Here is a 24,280-nt window from a genome sequence, read left to right as displayed (position 1 = left end):
ACCAATTCTGCTTGTTTCTGCCTGTTGGTGTGCATCGGCCTCACATGTGTCCTTTTTTTTTTGCCCACTCTTGTCTGCGGGGTTTGATTAAAGGATGTGTAAAATCTGCTGAGCGGGCTCTGGCCCTTGGCACGGACACTGCCATAGCTGGGATGCCAGTCTGATCAGGGCCTATTTAGGTGGGTTTTGTTTGGGTTAATCCGTCTGGAACGTGCAGGCTCGGTGGTGTCGGGCTCAAACAGGGTATTAAACAGCCGCTCCCTCCACTGTGGGCTCAGACGGATGTGTGGACGCTGCAGGGACAGAGACAGGAGCCATGGCCTCGTTCAAGAAGTCCTTTGAGAGTCTGAAAGGCACGAGCCACTCGGCCGCTAAAGGAGTCACAGACAGTGCAGGTAGAGAAGAACAGCAGGTTGATTTGTCTCTGACTTGATCGTTTAATTTTTTTGTCTTTCATACACTTTTAAAATGGTCTTTCACATGTAAAGATTTAGCCATTTAGTGTTTTAACTGAGTTGAAATCATGCAAGTCCCTGTGATGTGTTTCCAGTGCAGGCAGCTCAAGACGCTGTGCAGCAGGTGGCAGACTCCTCCAAAGACACAGTCAGCACAGGTAATGTGCAGTTTCCTCTGCCTTTAAAGCTTTATGGTGTGACAGTGGATGTATTATTGTGAGCAGACAGGAGTTAGAGTTTCAGAGGATGAAAGATTAACACCTAAAATGACATGAAAAACTACATCGTCTAAAGACTTCACTCATCTCTCAGAGCTGAAATCAAGGAGAAGAAGTGAAAGTGGATTAAAGTCATAATGGAATAACTGATTGCCTAACGCTGATTCAGGACTATAGAAAGGAAAAAATCATTCAAAATTGAGCTGTGTTAAATGTTGTTTTAGATACTGAATCCTCAAAATGTTACAGGAGTAGAATCATAAAGTTAAAGTTAATATTATAAGTTTGCATGTGAGTTTCATGGTCTTCATTTCTTTGGCCTAATGGTGATGCTTTGTTGATTTTCGTCTGTTCTGCTTCACTCTTTGAAGCTGCTCAAGAAGCTGGCAGACAGACTCAATCAGCCATAGGAAAAGCTGCGGACAAGGCCACAGACACCATCAAGGAGTTTGGACAGAAACTGGACACCAAGTGATCCCTGAAACATGAACAATTCCAGCTGGAGCCAACTTGTCTGATCAGACGGGCTGTGAACGAGTCACAATGTTGGGATGGAAGTATGTTGGCATCAGAAAAAACACCCTGATCAAAAGATGTATAGAGTTTATATATCTCCACACAGCTCACATTCCAAAAGAAATCTTTATAAATTGTCTTTTTTTCTCTTATTTTCCTCTTTGTGGTACTCGCTTTATTATAGATTTCATTATATGTGACTATTTTGGGAAATAAAAACAGATACCAACTTGTTTCTCATTTCTTAAATGTGATCTCCTGCCACACACAGCGGAGAAAACACTATTAGTAGCTGCATCCTTTTATTTTCTTCATCAACAAATCATTATTACCGACACATTGGTGAGAAGCTGGCCTTTGGCAGGCTCATGGCTCCTGATGATCAGAGATGCCTACCTTGGCCCCACTCAGCCGCACACCTCCCTCCGTCACACTACGCGGTTGCTAGGCAACAGATCTCTGTGGCGGCCAGGGATTGGTGGAGGCCTTTGAATTAACGGTGAGAATACTTCTGTCTGTACACAGTGTTCTGGGCGAGCTGCAGCCCACCGCTACAGTCGAACCAAAAAAGGAAAGAGTCAAAAATGAGGGAAATATGTGGAATAAGTTCCTCGGACCCACACAATTACTCAAGGCCAGCAGAATTAGCCAGGCTTTAGGGAAATGCGCATCTCAAAGCGGAGACATTGGAGGGTGGAATGAAAGACTTACAAGTGTTTGTTTGTGTGGGAGGTAGGCAGCTCTGCGCCCTCCAGGCTCCTTCAGCTGATACCCCCTGTTCTCGTCTTTACTGCTGCAGCAGAACACTCACTTTCTGCTCATGGTTCACAAAATCCCTCCGCAAAAACCTGAGTTAGCATTAATTTCCTGGTCCTGTAATGAGCTGGTGGCTCCACAAAATGAAACGTGGTCCAGAGGAAGTGCCTTTTTTTTTTTAAATCTCTTCTATTGTACATTGATTTCTCTACTCTGAGACCGGTCAGTGTGGCCTTCACTGACACATTTCTTATTTTAAAGGTGTCATCCATTATTGAGAGGACAAATCCCTCTTCTGCATACTCCACCCTCCCCTCACAAGCACTCACACTGATCTTCAGTAGTGACACGAAAGCTTTTATCTCCAATTTATGCCTCTCCTCAAACTTCTCCACCAAAGCCAGTTCAACCGATTCACAAGTTTAATCTCTGCACACACGGTCGCCCATTGTGTTGCTATGAGAACCTGGAGTTAATTACTATGATTTACTGATGATTAGAGAGCTGAACAGAGATTTTGTCATTACATTACCACACACTGCCAGCACACGGCTGTGGTTTCCAGGGAAACTGGAAATGTGAAGCTTTTCGATAGACACAGCCACAGCTTTAAGAGCGAGGGTTGCCTGAGATAGATTCTTCTAGAGACAAACCTGGAGCCACTGCAATCACTATCAATCAACAGGGGAGGCAAACGGACAGATGTGGGTGCCGATCGACAGTGAGATTTGCGATGTTTGACCCAAATTTGAGGGAGAGTTTTGGAGAGATTTCAATCTGATTTGTACTGCTGAGGTATGTCTGTTACTCCTGATTTCCTATGATTTGTTTGACGCTGTTTTCATACTTGAAATTTGAAACTCTTGCGCATGACTTTTGTTTTATGTGGTGATAGATTAAAGTAGAACTTGACTTTGAACTATGTGATATATTTTTAGGGCAGAACGATACAATCTTACAGATAACCAAACAGTAAAATGATTTAAAAAAAAATTCAGATTAAGATCATGTCTATTCATAATAAATATCCCAGCTGACAGTGTCATGTGTTCTGAATAAACGTGATCATTTCCATCAAATAGTAGCAGTGATGTAACTCGTGATGTAACAGTGTTTGGATTCTTGACATCAATACCGCATGATGGGATATTTTTTTATCACAAACTCAAACCTTCGCTTTTCCCCTTGTTGTTATAGTTACTGGTTACAATTTGCACCAACAGTGTGTCCGTGTTGTGTTCTGCCCTGCAGGTATTCCACCACTTTAATGCAGAGGCAAAATGGGAAGTCTAAAGGACGAGATGAAAGGACTCACAGAGGACCACAAGCCTTGTGAGAAGGAAGATGATGGAGAGCATCCAGGAGGCTTAGATGGCAGCGCCGAGCCTGAGGGACCTCAGATTAACACGAGTCAAGAGCCAACAAGTCGAGGGGACTGTGAGCCAGAACTTCACATGAGCGCCAGCTCCGCTGAAGAGACAGATCTCATATCCAAAGATCAAGAGCTCTCAGGAGAGGTTTGTGACAATCAAGAATCAGACTCTGCAGGAGCCATCCCTCTGATACAACAGCCTGAAGCTGATAAAATATACAACGGCACAACAATCTCCAACAAGTTCCTGAGTGATGAGGATGAGGATAAAAACATGGATCCTGAAGGAGAAAAAGAAGCAGAAATTGAGAACATCTCGATCACTGTACCAGCAACTCCAGGACCCTTCGATCCACGTTCCCCAGCTCCTGCTGGCCAGCACCACATGCGCACACAGGTCAGCCTGGAGGTGGTCCAGTGTCACTCTGCAGCCACGAGCCCCATGACGCCTCCTGAAGGCACAAATTCATTCTTCTTCCCGAGCTCTTTTGGGAAAACTGGAGCTGGGGTCGGAGTGGGTACCGACACTAAAGACGCAGAGCTACAGGTGGGTCATCAGGTGGAGTTCTGCTCCGTTGCCACATCCCCCATGACCCCAAAGACGCCATCCACCACAGCTTTCCCAGAGCTTATCGGCAGAGAGACGGTGAAAAAGACTGAGGAGAAGACACAAAGTCCGGCAGAGTCCGAGAGTGTCGCCACATCAAAGGAGCTGAGTGAGGACTTCAGCTCTAATGCAACTCCAGAGAGCTCCACCAGCTGCCCTCCTGCTGGGCTCATAGATGCACAAGTAACTGTGGAGGATGGTAATCAGCAGTGCAAGCAGCAGAGGATGGGAAGCATGGATCAAGACATTACAATCATGGTGACCCACTATGACAACAACGACGAAGAGGAGGAGACAGAGATGGTGAAAATAGATGAATATGAGGAGCTCGGAGAAAGCAGCAGTGATGTAAAGAGGGAGGATGGGAGTGAAAATACCTCCACAGAAACACAGGACTCCTCAAACACGAACCCTCCACCAGACCAAACTGAAAATGCCTCGGAGGCGAAAACAGTGAAAGTGAAATGTGAAAAAGCTAAAGAGCTGAAAAATGTTTGCGTGACGAAGCCTGCCGTCCCTGAATCGCCGGCTCCCTTCGGCTGCCACAACGTCCGCACGCAGGTGAGCCTGGAGGTGGTGCAGTGTCAGTCTGTGGCCACCAGCCCCATGACCCCTCCTGAGGGGGACCAGGCCTTCTGCTTCCCCGGCTCCGTCGGGAGGTGTGAGGCCCTGGGTGCAGAGACTAAAGACGCTGAGCTGCAGGTGGGCCAGCAGGTGGAGTATCGCTCTGTAGCTACAGCACCTATGACCCCGAGGACGCCCACCATCACGACTTTCCCTGAGATCAGGAAGGGAGCCAGCATAGAGGTGAAGATAGTGGAGGAAGAGGAGGGCAAAAATGAGCAGGAGGTGGAGGAGGAGAAAGTTACTGATGAGAATACAGTTGCAGCAGCTGAAGACGCGAGAAATTGTAAGGAGAAGTGTGAGGAGCCGGTGCAGGAGGTGAGCTGGGATGAAAAGGGGATGACGTGGGAGGTGTACGGGGCGGTGGTGGAGGTGACTGTGCTGGGCTCGGCCATCCAGAAACACCTGGAGAAACAGGTGAAGAAGAGGCAGCCCTCCATGCCTCCCCCTCCTCCGCTCAACCCCTCGGCCGTGCCCCTCTCTCCAGAGTCCGAGGAGGAGGGTTCAGGTAAAGGCCGGGCGGCGAAGAGGGTGGACGGGGAGGTGAGCCGACGCAGGAGGAACCCCTTCCGTCAGATGATGGAGAACATGCAGCAGCCGCACTGTTGCTCCAAAGCTCACACCACTGAGTGACATAAGAAAGAAAACAGCAGCTGGTTGGAGAAAACACACCCCGTGCTGGAGAATCACATTTGATGGCTGTGATACAGAGCAGTCACTGATTTACTTCAGAGTGATGTTGCCTTGAGAAGCAAATCACCTCCTCACATGAGACACAAAAGCACAAGAGCATTTCCTTCTGTCGTGGAGCACTGATGAGTGAGAATCAGCCACACAAGATGAGTTCATGTTGTTTTTTTCTTGCCGTTCCATGCTGGAGAAATGAGGCTGATATATCAGTGTCATCATAGACTCAGTCATTCAATCGTCCATGAGTCATTTTAGCTGTTGATGCTTTTTTAAAGTGCACCTCAAACAATGAAAAGCCATCGTAATCAATCAGCTGAGAGAGATGATAGCAGAGTGACAGTTTCAGGGTCGATTTGTTTCGAATGTATGGCAGTTACAATTGGCCTAAATGTCGCCTCGATGTGTGTTTGCGTACGAGGAGTCCTTACCATGAGTGCAGGCTTTTCTATGTCTTATATTCTGCTTTTACATTTGGCGCAATGTTTTGACTTGTTTGTATTGTGAAAAGTATAAAAATGTACAGACGACGAGCACAATCAAGATCATTTGAGAAAAGTAATAACTCCTGAGTATGAGGGTATTTTTAGTCATTATACTTACTGTATTTTAACGCCATTATTAGTGATTCAGTTGTGATGAAACTTATTTTTGAAGTGTTACAGTGTCGGTGATGTTGGTGTTCACACATTAACCTCATAAAAGTGGGATCAGATGCACATTTGAAGAAATTGATTTTATTCACAGATTGCACTTGTAATACATTCATTTAGATGTCAGTAAAGAATAAATCTTTTTTTTTCAGTCTGCTGCTGGTAGGGAGTCTAAAACTACACCTGCATGAGGTTTTATTTCAGCAACAGGTATCTCAAACACAAAGCAGAACATGTATAAGATTAAAGAGTCATAAATAAGACTTTCATTCATACATCGACACTGATTCAATATCGTTTTCCTCTTTTTGGATTTACATTTCTCATTGCAACAAAAATGATCACTGAGTGTTGACATTACTTATAATACAGTTTATTTCAAAGCAAACCAAACCGTTTTTAAACATTTGTTTAATATATTAACACAAATAAAGTGATTCACATGTGCAACAAATAATTGTTTTTTTTTTTCTGTTCAATCTTTCATTGTCTAGATAAGACAAAGACATCTTTAAATGAAGAGTTTCAGAGTATGAGAAATAGGTTATTGGCTTTCTTGCTGAGAGTTTGTTGAAAAGATTCATAGATAAAACTTTAAGAAGTTAATAAATAGCCGGTAATTTCTTTCATACATTTCCAGGAATCTTCCAAGTAGTTTCTGCTTAACTTTTGCTAATTGTTTCGTCTGCAAGCTGCAACAACTCACTTCAATTTATTGGCCTGCTGAGGGGAAATTAGACAGAAACTAGACGGAAGTTAAGTTGGCATCATCGGCAGAAGTTCAGCATGAATGTATAAAGAAATTAACAGCTGTTTAACTGCTTATCGGAAAATAGCGGACTACTACTACAATTAGCTTAGCATAAAAACAGGAAACGGAGGAAACAGCTAATCAGAGTCGGTCCAAAGTTTTATATGTTTGTACAGATTAAAGCTGTGAGCTGTGTTTGAAATTTAACTGAAGAGAGCAACAAAGCGTATTTTCCATATGAGCATAAGTAGAGTTTCAGTGTCGCATGATCACTTCTTAAGCATTTTTTTAACACTGTAGGTGCCATGAATCTTGTGCATACCATCAATAATAAATTACTATCAGTGAGAAGAGAAGGATTTTTGAAGAATTCAAACGATACCATCAATATTTGGTGAGCCTGATAACAGAGAAGCATCATGTGTCCATCTGAGGTCTCTTCATTACATCCATCACAGGTCTGTAGTGCTGAACGCAGGGTTAGTAAAACCCATCTGAGCATTGTTGGAGCCTTTCTTCTGGCCCAGCTGAGCCAGCGCTGCACCCAGAGGCTCGATGTATTCTGGTGGTGGCCTGTCATCGTCCTCCTCCTCCATGATCACGTGCTAATGAGGAGACGTGTTTTAAGATTAGACCATATTGTAATTAGTACAAATGAAGATCGGGCTGTAAAATGTAAAAACTCACCATGCCATTTCTTGTTTCCTTGTCAGTAAGGTTCAGGTCGTCAGTGTAGTCCAGGGAGCTGAGGCTTTAGGGAAAAAAGATTCAAAGTTGATCATTTCACAAAGAGTGTTTTACTTCAACAAGTCAGTATTTCAGTTTTTGATTTGAATCAAGGTCACATGCCAATGTCAAGAGCCAGTTCTTCATCACAGCATGCCGTAGTGAGCACACTGGGACAAAATGTTCACCTGGAAACATTCCCAGTTTATTAACCAGGACTGCTACAGAGCGGAGCACGAGGTCCTGTGTCACTGTGAGCTACCGTCGTGTCAAACCGAGATAATAACTGCTATCAACAGATGGTGGAGATCAGTCACAGAGAGCTTTTCTTTACCTGACTTTGTCCACATCTGAGCTCTCCTCGTCCATGTCCAGGACCATGGTTGTGTCGATGTTGAGGTTGAGGACAGGATTGGCCCTGTGAGCGAATAACGACATCCATAGTCAGAAATATATTCATATTATTTACTCATTGGTTTATCTGGTTGTCTCCTCACCCCTCCATGGTGTATTTGTTGGTTCCAGGCACCACGGGACCACTTTTCTGGTTGTCATAAGTCACCACGGACGCAGAGTTCATGGCTTTAGCTGCCTTCAGCTTCCTCCTGTAGCTGTAGAGTGAAGTGAGTCGATTAGTAAACAGATTGGATGATTTTAGATCAATGATACTTTGGGATAAACTGTGTTGTTTATAGTTCATCATCCTGTCTGATCCTGTGTCTAACTTTATTCTTACTTCCTGCGAGTGCACATCAGGGAGGTGGTGAGGACAGCCAGCACGATGACGAGGCCTGCCACCATGCCCAGCAGGATGTACTGCACAGGGTTTGGTTCTTTTGGGGGCTCAGGAGCCTTCCCCTGAAACACAAGTTAGAAATCCATCTTTAGAATAACTTGTCTGTGGACCGACAAGGTTTCATTTACGTTCATGTTGTCAGATCTAACAATATAGTTGTGAAACATTTACAGAAACTAGAAGTAGAGTGCATACCTCTGCCAAGGCACAGCAGCCCCCTTTAATTCAATCAAGCTTAATCTAATATCAAAGAAAACCAAAATCCACCCTCCTGGCTGCACTTTTGCTCCGTTCAGTTCAGCTGAACAAATCCCAGAGGCAAAAGTACAATAATTATTGGGATAATAAAACTAATCTTAATTTCAGTGCAAAATTAATGTTTTTTCTGACTAAAATTTATTAATTTAAGCTTCAACATGTTGAAGTGTTAGTTAAACTGTTGGACATTTGCAAGAATCTGCTTCTGTCAAAGAAACAGATTTCCCCTTTAGTGTCTTAAGAAAATATTTCTAATGGTCTTTTTTAAATATCTTTGGATCAGTGATTTCAGCACATGGACACTTGTCTCCTGACAAGTAGCCCTTATCAGTATCTTAGTCCTGTATTAAAGAAAACTAATGTACTTACACTGTACATGGATCATCTGCGGATCAATTTGTTTCATTTCAGCTTTTTTTTTTTCTTACCAAAAAGAAATCTCTGCCAGTACAATGTAAAATTAAGCACTGGTTGAATGCTGCTTTCAGGACACTGAAAAAAGACAGTATAACGAGAAAGAAGAGAAACCCTTCTGGAAAAATAAACTTCAGCTCCACAACTTACGACGTTCATGAGGCCGAGCGGTCCCAGTATGACATAATTTTCAGGTGCATTGATCTTCTTTTCCACTTCCTCAGTGGTGAGAGCGGTCCCGTTGGGGTAGATGAAGTATGCCTCTACAATAGTGTGAGCTGAAGCCCTGACAGAGGAAGAACATTTGCTTACACACTTAAAGTAATGAACCTGAATCAACTATTCATGCTGTTTTTTCATCTAAATGAAAAACTACAACTCCTCTTGTGTTGCTGCAATCATCAGCAAACAAATCATCCTCAACAATATGATTGTTTACAGTGACACTGGCACCACCTAGTGGACAACAGTCTGCAAGTGTAAAGTGTTTATGTCAACACCAGCCAATAATTTATGATCTGGATCTGCCTTCACAGACTGTATTTTGATGCATGGTGGTTTACATTAGAGGTGATGAGACACAGAACTTACCTGGACTCTGAACTGTCCGCCCTGATTGTAATAATTTGAACAACAGCGCTGGTGGCGGTTGTAAGAGCCCTGAAAGATCAAAGACCAGAGAAAATACCAAGTCACAAACAAACACATGACAGATTTAAAGCTTAAATAAATAAAATTAAGAAAATAATTTCTGTACGCACCTGACGATTTCGTCGCGGTCTCTTTCAACCTCGGCTTCTGAAGTACTAAATTCAAGCTCAACTTTATATGATTCATCAACTGTGACGATCTGTAAATGAAAAAGAACAATAGTATATCAGACGGGAAAGCACAGTGTGGGTCCTGAATAGAAATCTAGCTGTATGATTTCGGTCACTCACTTTCAGTTCGGTACTGGCAGAGAGGCCGCCGGTGTCAGTTGCAGTTACTGTTACCAGATATCTCCCTTTCAGTGTCAAATCAAGCGGCTCGGTAGTTCTGTGGAAAGTGGAGGAAACTGTGAGTATCTGCTGTCGTATTGTGTCTCTTTGAAGTCATCTTTGTGACAGCTTTGTTGTCATTATGTGTCTCTGTGGTGTCTTCTTGGTGTTTTTTTGTGTCACTGTTGTGGTCATTTTGCATCTCTTTGTAGTTGTTTTATGTCTCTTTGTGATCATTTTGCATCTCTTTGTTGTTGTTATGTGTCTCCTTGTTGTGATTTTCTTTTCTTTTTTTTTCATTTTGTGTCCCTCAGTTGTCGCTTTGCTATGCTTTGTAGTCATTTTTGTCTCTTTGTTGTTGTTTTGCATCTCTTTGTAGCTGACTGACTTTCACCACTATTTAACAGTCACTTCAAACGGAGGCTCTGGTCTGGGGGCCTCCTGACTCTTTGGCCGCCTGGGCCTGTTCCCAGCAGGCAAGTTCAAAACAAATCCATGATTATAGCAGTAAACACCAAACTTGTGAGTAACGTGTTTAGAGCAGAATGAGATGTGGCAGCATGATGACTTTGTACTCACTGAATAAGTCCAACGTAAACACCCTGTAGCTGTGTGGTGATGGCAGTGAACAGCAGCTTCACGACAGTTGTTTTATTATTGATGTCTTCAAATTTAACTGATGTTACTTTAAAATCAATCTCGGCATTTTTTCCAGAGTCACGGTCAACAGCCTGAGAGAAGCAAGAGACAAAAGCAGGAATGTCCAAACTTCAGATCACATATCTCATTAACAAGCTGAAACGATGTGCGTTATTTGTTTTTTTCATTCATACTCACAGTGACTTCTGCAACCTGTGTCCCCAAACTTGCACTTTCTGACACCACAACTAAAATCCACAGAGGAAAAATCAGCATTAAATGTTATAATGTTGACAAAACATTTAGCTCAAAAGTTCAGATTAGTTTAAATAACATTTTTTTTTAAAAGTTACTGGTATAACTTATTCAATTAATATTATTTAGCTGAAAAGGACAATGTCCCTTTAGATCAGTGGTTTCTAAGGTGGGGGTCAGGACCCTCATAAGGGGTCACAAGATGGATGTAAGGGGTCACTGGACAGCTTGATGGGCGTCTTCCTCATGCAATCATGTGAGCAAGCTATGTAAACTGTACACTACACCACTGTGCGACACCTTGTCCAAATCCTAAAATGTTTCTTTCTTTTTGGAAAGTTGCTGGAGGTTCTTACATTATTTTAACATTATTCAAATAAAATGTGATTAAATAAAACATCCTTGGTTGACGTGGGAGACAAATACGAGCAGTGTCGGAGGGTCATGAGTGGACAGGCTTCAGTTTAATGAGTCATGAGTCATACAATCTCAAATATAAGCTCACCAAATGTTTGCTTTGTGTTAATGAATTCTGGTGCGTTGTCGTTGATGTCTTCAATGTTGATCACTATTTGCCCTGCAATAATTGAAAGAAAAGATAAGTAAAGTGACATGAGATGTGTGTATAAGTCTGTTTTTGACCATTTTGTGCTCTTTTTTTCTTTCTTATCTCTAAACAACCCACTGCTGACCTGTTGTGACACTGTTGTTCTCTCCCTTCTTTGTAAACTCGTCCACCACCTGAGCCTCTATCAGCACTTGGTCACATTGTTCATAATCCAGCACCTTCTCTGGGTTGACTGTGATCTCCCCCGTCTGATCCAGGATGAATTTGCTGCAGGGTGTAAAAGAGCCGTTGCATCTGCACTGCATGGATTCTAGCTCATAGATCAGGGAGTGGTTCCCGTCTTTGTCTTTTCCTACAAAGTGCCCAACAACCCCACTGATGGTTGTGTTCTCCTTCACTGTAAAGGGCCCTGTTGGCTGGAACTCGGGCCTCTCATCGTTCACATCCAACAGGTTCACCTCCACCGTCACTGAAGCTGTCTCACCCTCCAGATCTGTTGCCTCAACCTGTAGTGTGTATTGCTTGCGTTCACCCTCATAGTCGAGTTCAATGTCTGGGTCCACGGAGATTTCTCCCCTGTAACCCTGCTCAACTGCAGAGGAGCGAATGATGAAGCTGCCAAAGCCTCCATTAATGCTAAATGAAATGCGGTTGTAGTCTATCGTTTGGTCCAAATCCTCAGCGTAAACAGATCCTACTTTTGCACCTGATAGGAAGGAAAAATACAATTTAGCTCCCGCTTTATAGTAATGAACACTTGAACATGCTTTTCAAAGTAAATACTGACCTTTTACTCCTTCTTTGACTGAGAAAGTGTAAGAGGTGGCATTAAATTGTGGCACGTTGTCATTGATATCCTGGATTACATCAAAAGAAAACTGTTATCATCCTCACCAGGAGTGGCAGCGGCAGAAGCACCAGTAATTTGCTACAAATTGCTGAAGATTTACCTCGACATTGATGATAACTGGGACGGTGCTGGACAATGCAGGAATACCCTTGTCAGTAGCAGTTACGTTGAGCTCGATCCTCCCATCCAGTTTCGGATCCATGGCCTCACGATCAAGCGTAGCTTTGTTTCTCAGCACACCGGTGACAGGGTCGATGGTGAAGAAATCGCTGTACTCGCTTGGCTCGATTCCATACACAATTTGACTGTTTGTCGAATCTGGGTCATCTGCATCAGTAGCCTGTCCGAATGAAAAACATTAGAAGACAAGGCTTAGAAACTATATTTTTGGCTTAATATTGCAAGTATACAACAATGCTAACACGTGTGAACACCTGTAAAAAGAACTGTGGACACCCATATGTGATGTCCAAAACTATAGTCATCAAATTAAAGTTTGTTTGAGTGGCAATAGTGAGGTCGACCACTAATGTTGGGTGGTAATGCCTGGCTCACAGTCGGTGTTACAGTTTATCCCGAAGGTGTTGGATGGAGTCTTTCACAACAAACTGGGAAAACCAGTTCTTTCTGGACTTTGCTTTGTGTGTTGGCTTGATGAAGCAGAGAGGAGAGAGAGGATATCTCTGGTTCTGCACATGACTTTGACAATGTTATACAATTACATACTACATAACTACATTAACAAGCAACCTCAGGCTAAAAGAAAACCCCAAAGTTGTGGTCAGAATTGTCCACTTCCTCGACCCCTGACATTAGGAAAATTCAGTTTTGGCTTTCGAATTGCTTTTTGCAACTTCTAAAAAAATTGTAAAAAGTTTCTGTTTTTTTAAAAGATTCTGAGATGGAAAATATGAACTCTAACAACTCTGATTGTTACCTCTATCTTAAGTTCAAAGTTGCCGTGCTCTTCAACAAACCCCAGGTAAGACTCTCTGTTGAATACTGGACGCTGGTCGTTGATGTCAGTCACAGTGATCTCGAGCACCGTGGTGCCGGGCTTGCCGCTTGTGTCTCTGGCCTGCAGAGTTGCTGAATACAGAGATCTGAGTTCACGATCCAACAGAGTTTCGTTTTTCACGTAAATTGCACCCGTAGTTGGCTCAACGTCGAAATACAGAAGTCTGAAACACAGATACAGATCGGTCGGTAGGAGTGTCGCAGTTAGCAGAATGCAGACAGTGGCTATATTCACGTAATCTGAATTACTGGTTCAAGTGTTGACATACATGCTGTCTGGAAGAAGTCTGTAGGTGATTTTGCCTTGATCCATTGTGTCCGGATCCTCTGCCTGGAAAAAAAAGCAATGTGTGTTCCTCAGGAGTTTCTTACATGTAAGCTCAAGCTCTGTAAGACTCCAGATAGTACAGGACTTACAGTAATGGTCTCTATTGTTGTCCCAGCAGGAGAGTGCTCAGGCACCGTCAACTTATACGTGTCCTGTTGGAACGTGGGGCTGTTGTCATTGGTGTCCTCGATGGTAATAGTAACTGTAGCAGTGGTCACGAAATCGGCTACGCCTGGATCTTTGGCAATCACCTGCACCACAACACATGCGTAAGAAACACTGCAGACTGGTAAGGTGCTTTAAAAATTACAAATATCACGACCTAAAGATGAAGGATGGCCTGTTTTTAACTTTTCTTACTTGTACAACCGCTTGCTGTATTTTTTCGAAATCCAGTTTATCGGGCTGCTTGACCAGAAGCTGAACGATGCTGTCTGATGTGGTAGATGCTGGTTCCACAGAGAAGAAGTCCTTGTCAGCTCCGCCCAGGCTTAGTTGAGTTATGCGAATCTGTGAAAAGCCAAGGATCATTAATGTCACTCAGAGCTGGTCATGCATTAAAGGAAAACCTCTTCATTTAGTTGATGAATGTCCTCCTTTTTGTGATTTTTTTGTCTCTCACCTTATCCGGATCTTTGACCATCATGTTGATGGGAATAGACCCTGTTGTGTGCTCGAAGACCACTCCAGTGAATTGAGTCGCGATGTTACAGACAGGCTCGTTTTCTGGGCCTTCACACTTGTAAAACTTTGGGGGGCTGTCATTGACGTCGATGATGTTGATCTGTACACTTGCTGTGGCGCTGGCAAATACCCCATTGATGTTTGGTTGAGACTCAGTTGCCTGAAATTGAACAAAATATAACATTTTAACTGTCTCCACATTTATCGCATCTTATTAAGGTTCCAAATACTCAAGAAGACTAAAATTGTCATTTTTTATCCTAAAATTCAGTTCAGAGGTAGGGCATGGTCACACCACCATCGCCTGCCGACCCCCCAGGGTATACAAGAGTGAGCTCTAAGCAAGACAGTACATGCAGTTTAATTTTTTTAACCTTGAGCCCTGATAGGACTCTGAACTAGAGAAGGTGGAGGCTGGGGTGGTGGTGGCAAGCTTGCCAGCTGCAGCAGTGTGTGGCAGCGTTTGAGTTAGAGGGATGTGAATGAAAGGGAGCCGTACTTAAACGGGCTGCCTTGTGGTAAGAAACGCTGTGGTTGTGTGTGACTGATCTGATTGGCGGCCGTCAGCTGGCTACAGCTGGGGCGTGTGACTACTGTGTCCCGCATGAACTAAGGCTAAGCTTCATTTATTTACGTCCCTGATGCACGGTCAAGCTTGTGCACCCGCTTCAGTGTGTGCTTTTATCTTAGCAGTAAAGATTTTGGCTTACAAAAGGGTGTAAATAACGTCTTTTCAAATCAATTTGCGACCTTGGAGCTTCTGGAGACTTGGATTACAGCGACAAGCTATATGGAGCCATTTTGTATTTTTTGGTTGTGTTTTTACATGTTAAAGCAAGTCCACATCTACTTCTATCATTTAGGAGAATGCTGCAATGCTGTTTTGTTGTGAAGCCCCAGAAATGTTTTTGCAGTTGACAAAACTTCACCTGACTTTCCATCAGCATGGGGCTGAGTAGATAATGACCGAATATACATTTTTGGGTGAATTGAACTAAACTCCTTACATATTGCACCTTAAACCAAGATGTTGAACTATTCCTTTAAATCATGGTAAGTTGAAAATTGAAAAACAAAATTGTCATAATGGAAAAGGTAGACATATCTAGAGGAGGAAATTGATGCATTAGTAAAGAGAAGTAAACAACCTGTACCTTTATAGTCAAGGTAACAGTGTCACCAATTTCTTCTCTGTCAAACATCGACGACACAGATATGACCCCATCACTGCCGATTTTGAATTGGCTTCCCTCTGCTGTGGACGCTGTCAAAGAATGTAAGAAAAATACAAACATGTATTACTTACTGACTCAGTGGAAACAGGTAATTGTTCCAAGTTGATGAGGCCTACCTTCAATCCTGTAGACCATGGCATCATTGACTCCTGTGTCCTGGTCTATAGCGGTCACTTTAATCACAGACTGGTCCTGGGGAAGAAAACAAAAGAGGATGCGTTTACAATTCTCCTCATTTACACACAACTCAAAGCAGCCTTACTGCCAGTATGTGTCTTATCACACCACGATTTACAGCAATATACATTAAAACTGAATACACTGGATGACATCTCCTTTTCATTCACTCTTTAAAAATCAATGCAGTTAATCACATTTTCCGATGTTGGACTGAATAAATACCATCAGCACTCACCACAGGAGAGTTCTCTGCGACACTCCCTACGTAGGGAACACCGACAAACTGAGGGTCGAGGTCTGGGACGTCCTCAACCGTAATGAAGGCGAAAACAATGCTTGAAAAGGTTACTATGTCAGGAAAATGACATTTGCCTCCACCATCCTGTTGGGGAACACACAAGGAAATTGAAATTCACAATAGTGTTTTTTTTGTTTTTTGTTTTTTACAACAATAATGATTACAGACTATAAAGTGATATTTATAAATCATCAAGTAAATCTATCGACAACATTGCAGCATTTTTGTTCTCTGCGATATATATTGTGATAACTTGAATAACTCTATATGGAAATAACTAAAGGGTAACTCCACCAATTTTACACATTAAAGTGTGTTTACAGGTCTTGGGGAGTACTACTGCATTTGTGATAAAAGTAGCATAAAGCCTTTTGTGGCTCCACACACGTTTGACCCCCACAATGAGGACATGAAGTATAATCATGCGTATTACGCCGCCCTGCATAATCAAGAAATCCAAAGGAGGCTTTGCCACTAGAATCACTTTCCCTTGAGCCTTGTTAGTATCATTACGGGTAAAAATATGAAACAAAAACTCATCTTGAAGCTAAATACTTACGGTCGCAACAATCTTCAGTTGATAGAAACCACTCAGTCCATTATAATCCAGAGCCCCAGCTAAGCTGACAACACCAGTTTTGTCTACGATGCTAAACAGACCGGCTCCAGACTCTGGAGTAACCTGGAAAAGACAGTGTAAATTATGTTTCAATGAAGTTGATTGAACATCAGAATATCAATCAATTGCATGATTTACAAAGGAAGCTTACGCTCTCAATGCTGTAATGAACAACGCCGGCATTTGAAGTGTCGTCATCAGTGGCCGTCACCTTAAACAGACTCGTACCGACGACAGTATTCTGATGAATGGGATGGGGATAAAAAGAGGGGAAAAAACTAAATGTGTGAGCTCATTTTGATAATGAATTGACAGATGTTTTCTTCTCACAGAGGCTTTGAGTACCTGGTTAACTGACATATAAACAAACAACATACCATGCTGGAGTATGAAAACTGATAAACAGATTTAGAGAGTTATTTAATTAAATATATTTGACTTACTTCTGGGTACGAAACATCGTATGAAGCCTGCGTAAATATGGGTTTGTTGTCGTTGGCATCATTTAATGCTATGGTCAACTGTGCTTCTCGCTGAAAGACATTGCATGATGTACTCAGTGAACACAATGAACAAACTAAAATGAAATGGATGATTTCCACTAACAAAAGTGTCACTTACATGATTGGCACCGTCAGAGACAACAACGTCGGGTTTGAGTAAACCACCGCTCTAGAATAAAAACAGAAACAACAAATGTTGAAATTGAGAAAATAAATGCACACAGAATCGCAACAAAACTGTTGACAATTGGGAGGTCTCCACATCCCCTGAACCATACCTCCCTATCCAGCCTCCTACGGACATAAACTTGCCCAGTGTTTGTGTTGACCCGGAAGTATCCAGCATCGGGCCCACTGAGTGTAAATGTCAGCGGGTCATTTTCTGGGTCTGTTGCCTCTATAGTAAACGCAAGTCCATCTGTAACAATACCAGTGGGACATGTATAAATGTTTGCAGTATTTGTTGAGGAATTATCTCACAAAAGTGAAGTAAAAATAGTTTTTATTATTACACACACACACACACACACACACACACACACACACACACATACCTATGGGGACGTCTTCACACACTTCGTAAAACCGATTGTTGATTGTCGGACTGTTATTTGCTGTGGAAACAGTTTAAGTAGACTGTTAAGTAGTGATTCAAAGACATAATAACTTATTAAAAGTAAAACAACCTGAACACTCACCATGAGTTAAGCTGATAAGACAAAGCAGGCACAACAACATACTTCCTGTGATCCCCCCCATGTCTGTGAATGAAAAGAAAGAGACATCTGATAAGTAGAGCGGATACAATTAGTCAATTTATTGATAAGTTAATAAACAGAAAATGAGGAGGGAACTATTTTGATAATCAATACATCAACAATTATTAAGCAACGAGACTGTAAGAAGCTAATTTTTTTTTTTTCTTTGTATTTTTACTCCACTATATTTGTCTGGCAGCTTTAGTTTTCAAACCCTTCCTGTCTAATAAAAACCATGTCTCTCCAAATCTGGTGATCTTGAGCTTAAGCTTAAAACCCTCTTGGTCTAGCTGTAAAATGGATTATAACAAGACTGACAACAGGTTGTTTTTCTGAGCTCACAAAAAGTTTTTGGAGATATGTGGTTCTGACAGAACAGCGATGCCACAAACAGGATGATTTTATAGAGTATGATGCGTTGTTGTAGATGAAACCACCCAACAGTATTTAACTTAGTTAAAATGAGTTCAACTTTAAACATCTACAACAGTAGTCATACACATTCATGCCGCAATCGTATAGTAGATAGTAAAGGGGGCCATTTTGGTGCAGAATGAGAACTTTTACTTTTACTTGTAATGGAGTATTTTCACAGTGAGGTATTAGTACTTTTACTGAAGTAAAGAATCTGAAAACTTCCTCCACCACTGTGAAAACTAAAAATATGAACCTCACGGCGGCGTTAGAGGAAAAGTCATGAGATCACCAAAGCACGTAGGAATCGTCCTCTGGCATCCACCAGTGTCTGGGCAAATGTTCAAGGCAATCAAGGTTCAAAGTTGAACACAGTCAATAGTTCAGTATCAATAGTCAATATCGCACCCAACACTGAGGACCAGCCAACTGGCAGCCAACTGGTTAGATACAGTATTTAGACATTTATTTTTTAATTTCATCCATCTCACTTTACCAGACAATTTGTGACAGAAGATACAGACTTTGCTAACAAAAGGAAAACATTTTATTCCTCATGGTAAAACACCTCCATCATTTAATAGAGTTAACATGTCAGACGTATCCAGTTTTGCAGCTGGACAAAACATTTTGAAGTTACTTGAAGGAATCACAAAGAACATAAAACTGTTCTGACACATTTCCATGAGTTGAAATTTAACAGCAGATTGCAGAGGGCCACACCCGTCACAGTACCATAAAACATGCTGGAAGGTTTCATTACAGGAAGAGCTCGGCGGTGCCAGCTCTGCCCTGTGTGAGTTCGTCTTTAATACTGATAAAGTTAGACAGAGAGCGGGGGTCATCAGACAGAGACGTGCATCATGTGAAATGAGGTGTTTTCCAAATTAAGCAAGAATTTTGAAACCCTTTTAATAAATCATGAGCAAAATGATTTATTCCTTTGTTTTTTTAATTGCCTAAGGACATTTTTGAGTTTTTTCCTTACATTCACTTGGGAACAGAGCCCCTTAATTTCATTAAGTTGAAGTTCAGGAGACCAAAATCAAGTCATCATGATTCAGTTTGTAAATTTAAATTTACAAACTAAGTCAATAACGTTTATTTGAAGGGATTGTCCCCTTAAAAGATCTAGCGAATTATTTTCAGTTTATGTAAATCAGTCTTTGTACTGATTATTAAGGTTAGCTTAAGTTTACCACTAGTTCATCTGTTTCTACTTGGTGTAAAGATAAAATAAACATTTTAAATCTGTACTGCTGGTAGGTTTATGAGAAATTAGTTTATTATAATTAAGCGAATAAACAGTTTTTAATGCTGTGACTTCAGATGATTAATCACTTTCATGTCTCCATGTTTCTGTGAATTGTTTAATTTAAGGTGTATCTATCAATAAAGGACATACGCAGCACAGTACAAGATGTCTGACCCTGTCAGATTGAAAAGAATAGCTCATATTTCCAGTACATTTAAATCCACATATAATGAGAAGAAAATTAGCATTTGTTCTTTTTGTGATAGTCACCATGCTACGTTTAGACTAAAAACTACAGGCTGATACTTCAGAAAAGATAAATATAATTAAAAATGCAGCGGTCAAACTTACCGAATGACATTCATGGAGGACCTTCTGCTTTACTGATGTCTAAATGAGACCTTTGGTTCCTCTTCGTCCTAGTGATTATCGCCTGGTAGTCGTAAACATAAATGATTAACACATACTTGAAACGCACAGCCAATAACACAGCACTAAACCTCCACCTTGTTCGTGTTTGTCTGAGAAAACACCCTAATCCGAATCTTACTGAAGTGAAATGGATCAACTTTGCTAAACTCAAAATATCCACCTGTTGTTTGCTCTCACACATGGCTACATTATGGCTGTCTGAGCCTGGGTAGTGATGAGAGACAACTCCTCACTCCATCATTGGCTGCCACCAGCAATACATGGCATCGTGCCATTCTGGGTCACCAGTGTCCATACCAGAACCCGTGAGTTTCTGAACTGCTCTATTGTTTGAATGGGTGCTGCTGTTGTCATGGCAATAGCAGCAGTCTCTTTGCGTCCATAGAGAAAACCCAATGTGACCGGGAACTTTCCAAAACGTGTCTCATCAGAACCAATCAGTGGACCGATGCCTTTTTCAGAGAGCACAGATTCATGTAGCTCCCTAATGAGCTCTTCCCAATAATAAGCCCTCCCTTTCTGCTTGTCCTCCTAATTAAATGGCATCACACAAAGGATTATCTTCCCTTGTACACACTGGATTCATCCATTATCAGACATTTGCCACACAACAACAGCACAGATGGCCCTTCACGTCTTTACTCTGACAGAAAACATCACACAAAGCACATTTTTAAATATTGCTGAAGTTTGAAATGGGGGCACACTTGAAAACACACCAACATGTATACAGGAAGTGTTGTGCACCTTCCAAACAAACAAACAAACAAACAAACGGGTGTTATTCTGTCAACAGAGTTCTTTGGATTGTGAATCCCTTGATACCACAAAAGTAATTCATGTTGTAAAGAAATGAAAAATACAGCTTAAAGGTACTTGCTACTCTTTGTGAAATCTTCAGATGTTATAACTGCCTGCACTAATGGGAGCGAAATGCCTTTTTTATTTGGATAAACAAAGTACAGCATGTGATTCCTTGACAGCTCTTTTGAAATATAAAAAACATCAAAGAACTACTAAAAAGCTAATTTAGTTCCTTTATAATCTGTAACCAAAATATTGAACACCCTCAAAACATTGTACTAGAAGTGATTAAAACTATCAATTTAAAGTCGTGTCTCGTTTGACGTCGTCTGACTTCGGTGTGTTCATGCGCGTCGAGCTGGAATGTGGAAGCACCGTGGATGCAAAAAAGGGGAGCATGCCTATGTTCCCACAGCTCTATGCTCCTACCCTAACCACTTCCCTAGCCCTAACCTCTTCCCCTTCCCTAACCCAAAAAGTGTGGGAACATAGGGCTGTGGGAACATAGGCATGACCCCCAAAAAAGATGTTTTGCATTTTATCACTCAGAGCATATCACGATTACAACCCAATATATCATTTTACAGATTGCATGTGTATATGAGCCAGAATTTGATATGCAAAACATGACTGTGATTAAAGTATCTTACCATCAACCTAATGTTTACTTTCGTCCGCAACGTTTCGGTGTCATATGACGTCAACTCGGCAACTCCTGTACCAAAATTTTCTCCGCCTTATTTCGACACCAGTAATGTTGCTAACATGCTAATGTTTAGAGAGAATAATGCTCACCATGTTCACCTTCTTAGTTTTACACATTAGCATGCTAACAATTGGAGCTGATGTGATGCTTGACTCCTGCTCTTTTGAAATATAAAAGACATCACAAAAAAGAAAAAAAAAAGAAAATTGAGTTCTTCTATAAGCTACTCAAATATCTTCAAAAATTATAGTAGAAGCTTTTAAAACTCTAAAGTAAAATTATCTCTGTGAATAACGAGTCTACAGCCATGCAAGCAGCTCTGCACTGCTTCAGCAACAGCATGCTAACATGTCGACAATCGCAAAGCTAACATGCTAATGTTTAGGGAGTACAGTGTACACCATGTTCACCATCTTAGTCTAACGTGTTAGCATGTTTGCTTATTAGCACTATACAGAGTTGATACTGATGGGACTGTTGGTTTTATAAGTATTTGGATATTAACCAAAGTATTGGACAAAGGTCACCAAAGTTATACAATTCATCCCGAGGTTGACATGAATGATCACAATTTATGAGAATCCATCCAATATTTGTTGAGATAACCACAAATGTCAACCTCATGGTGGTAAGAAAAAGTCAGTGAATAACCAAAAAATCATACAGCATTCATTCACTGGGCATCATATAACTGTTATTAAAATATGTTATATCAATCCAGGTGATAGTTGCTGGATACTTTAGACCAAAGTGGTCGACAGACTGTCAATACCGTCTCTAGAACAATGGCGCCAGTTTGGCTAAAAATAGGATTATGATGCCAATTTGTTCAACTGACCTATAACGTGTTGAGTGTCAGCTTCGAGGTGGGTCAGATTGGTGAACTGGGCTTCTTTTTACCTCAGGCGATGAGGCTCATGTGATGAAAATCATTTGGTTGAACAGAATATGTTACCTTTTATAAGGAGGTAAACAACTATATATGTGCAAATAAACCACATGAATATAATCGTACACAATGACGTTCATCCTAAATCCTGAAATCTTATCCAATTAGACTTTGGTTTATGACTGAGAGCACAACACTGCCACTCCTGCAATAAAAATATCTAAATGGGAGGGAATGTTATAAAACGCTATCAAAGCAATTCCAGTAAACAGAAACACAAGTTAAAAAAAAAAATCTAACTGTAATGGTTGAATGATTGGTCCGTCGGGCCACATGGACAACCGAATGAAATAGTCCTGATAAGTAATGACGCACACAGGCTCATAAATGATTACATTTGTGATGAGAATTAACAATATTTATATTTAAAATCCAGTAAATGATGATTAAGAAGGGACGGTTCTCCCCCTCGTACCTTCCTTTTAAGGGTTAAGATGAGTTGCAGCTCCTTTATTCTCTACATTCTCCTGTCTGTGTATTTATCTTTATTAAGGACTCTTTATTACTTCTCCTTCCAGTACACAGTAGGTGCTTTCATTTCCTGGTATACTTTAAACCTTTATTCCACTACGCCTCTGAGGGAAATATTGTACTTTTGACCTCAGAAGGTTTATCTAACAACCACTCAATAGTTACTTTGCAGATTAAGATTTCACATACATAACACACCATCAGCAAAATATGATACAACATGAATCAAAGACATGGGTAAGATTAGCTTTGGCTCGACCAGCTACGACAAAATAATGCTGTTGATCGTCGTAAAAAATCTGAATCTTTGACGGGGTTGGCACTGGGCTGCTTCAATTTACATCGCAGATAATACTGTGTGTCCTAGATACACTCTCTTACAGCTTCCCTGAGCTGCTGGTAAAAGACTGTGGTAAAAAGTACCTTTTTCCTTTAAGCACTTGATAAATATCACGTACAGCACTGTTGTGTTTTCACTGTTGTTCTTTACAGAACAAATCAGAACATCAAATATCTTTAATATTGTTTGCCCTTGCCCAAACAGTCCATCACCATTACGTCCTCTACTGTTGATAGGGGAGGATAGACAGTGACTGATGTCGTTGTGTTGTGATGAAGTTGGAAATGCATCTTTTATCCGCTACTTCTTCAAATAAAAACAGATGTTCACTGTCAGCAGTGGCGGTCCTAGCTTGCATGATGCCCTGAGCGAACCTCACCTTCATCATTCCTACCTGGTGCCATCAGACTTTATAATGTCACTCCATAACACACAAATAATGCTCTGTATTTGTACTTGCTATGATGACCTTATTAATTAAGTTATTTATTAAGCTGAGGTCCAGAGGTGAACCTATCCCCCGCCCCCTCCCACTTCCCTTTCTTCCACCACCTCTGTATATGAGACTTTCTCAGCAGCAGCAGACGCACCTTTACAAGAGAGAGAGGGCGCCCAGCCGCCCACTCCTCACACGGCAACATGACATCATTGACTTGAGGTGTAAATGAGCAATACAAAAACCGGATGACATGAATGCAAACAAATTTAAGGCAGCCGGTACAGGTCGGTATCGGGGTCGATCCGCCAAGATGACGAGATAAACCCAGAGGCCTCTGCTACAGAGATCATTACTTGTTTTTTTTTGCTTGAAAAATTGATTGTCACTACAAATCTATTATCAAAATAGTTGACAATTAATTTTCTTTCTATCGTCTAAACAATTAATCGACTAATTGTTGCTAATTGGCAACTCCAGTTGTTCAAATGTCATAATAAATAACAATTGGGACAGAGTCTACATTCTTGTTTATATTGATCGTTTTGGGGATGTTACCATTAGTCACTATTTATAGAAAATGGCAAATAATTTCAAAAACACAAAGCCATTCACCTCTGTCAAAGGCTCTTCAGTCTTCAGTGACAGTAAAGAAGGATCTGGCGCCCCCTGCTGGTTATGGAGTGTATTCAAGTCTTGTCTGCAACAAATAAAACTATTCTGATC

At 41.4% G+C, this 24,280-nt stretch overlaps 3 protein-coding genes across 3 annotated transcripts; 2 read left to right on the top strand and 1 right to left on the bottom strand.

Annotated features, from left to right (window-relative positions):
* Positions 1-59: 59 nt before the first annotated feature.
* adirf (adipogenesis regulatory factor) lies at positions 60-1,403 on the top strand. Its single transcript, XM_084353231.1, has 3 exons — positions 60-395; positions 551-613; positions 1,045-1,403. The coding sequence occupies exons 1-3, from the start codon at positions 317-319 to the stop codon at positions 1,146-1,148; spliced, it is 246 nt and encodes an 81-aa protein (XP_084209357.1). The 5' UTR covers positions 60-316; the 3' UTR covers positions 1,149-1,403.
* Positions 1,404-2,510: 1,107 nt separating this feature from the next.
* gprin1 (G protein regulated inducer of neurite outgrowth 1) lies at positions 2,511-5,954 on the top strand. Its single transcript, XM_084352593.1, has 2 exons — positions 2,511-2,740; positions 3,197-5,954. The coding sequence occupies exon 2, from the start codon at positions 3,226-3,228 to the stop codon at positions 5,179-5,181; it is 1,956 nt and encodes a 651-aa protein (XP_084208719.1). The 5' UTR covers positions 2,511-2,740; positions 3,197-3,225; the 3' UTR covers positions 5,182-5,954.
* Positions 5,955-6,054: 100 nt separating this feature from the next.
* Positions 6,055-17,748, bottom strand: cdhr2 (cadherin related family member 2; the record flags this gene model as incomplete). Its single annotated transcript, XM_084352592.1, has 30 exons — positions 6,055-7,244; positions 7,327-7,390; positions 7,700-7,783; positions 7,863-7,976; positions 8,102-8,223; positions 8,984-9,119; positions 9,425-9,493; positions 9,595-9,683; positions 9,775-9,871; positions 10,393-10,544; positions 10,651-10,700; positions 11,213-11,284; positions 11,400-11,981; positions 12,063-12,132; positions 12,226-12,465; positions 13,063-13,306; positions 13,412-13,473; positions 13,560-13,721; positions 13,831-13,980; positions 14,093-14,314; positions 15,309-15,418; positions 15,506-15,581; positions 15,805-15,951; positions 16,427-16,549; positions 16,638-16,727; positions 16,930-17,019; positions 17,108-17,158; positions 17,268-17,407; positions 17,544-17,603; positions 17,688-17,748. The coding sequence occupies 30 exons, from the start codon at positions 17,746-17,748 to the stop codon at positions 7,092-7,094; spliced, it is 3,882 nt and encodes a 1,293-aa protein (XP_084208718.1). The 3' UTR covers positions 6,055-7,091.
* Between the last annotated feature and the right edge of the window lie 6,532 nt (positions 17,749-24,280).

This window comes from Pagrus pagrus (genome assembly GCF_965226575.1).
Source record: "Pagrus pagrus genome assembly, chromosome: 5".
Classification (NCBI taxonomy): Eukaryota; Metazoa; Chordata; class Actinopteri; order Spariformes; family Sparidae; genus Pagrus; species Pagrus pagrus.
The sequence above is the reverse complement of the archived record's forward strand: the minus strand, read 5'-3'. Positions and strand labels throughout refer to the sequence as shown.

Excerpts from the sequence above, each read along its gene's own strand:
- adirf (XM_084353231.1), top strand. The coding sequence starts at position 317 with ATGGCCTCGTTCAAGAAGTCCTTTGAGAGTCTGAAAGGCACGAGCCAC. Across the intron at positions 396-550 it reads AGGAGTCACAGACAGTGCAG|TGCAGGCAGCTCAAGACGCT; the intron begins GTAGAGAAGAAC and ends ATGTGTTTCCAG. Across the intron at positions 614-1,044 it reads CAAAGACACAGTCAGCACAG|CTGCTCAAGAAGCTGGCAGA; the intron begins GTAATGTGCAGT and ends CACTCTTTGAAG.
- gprin1 (XM_084352593.1), top strand. The coding sequence starts at position 3,226 with ATGGGAAGTCTAAAGGACGAGATGAAAGGACTCACAGAGGACCACAAG.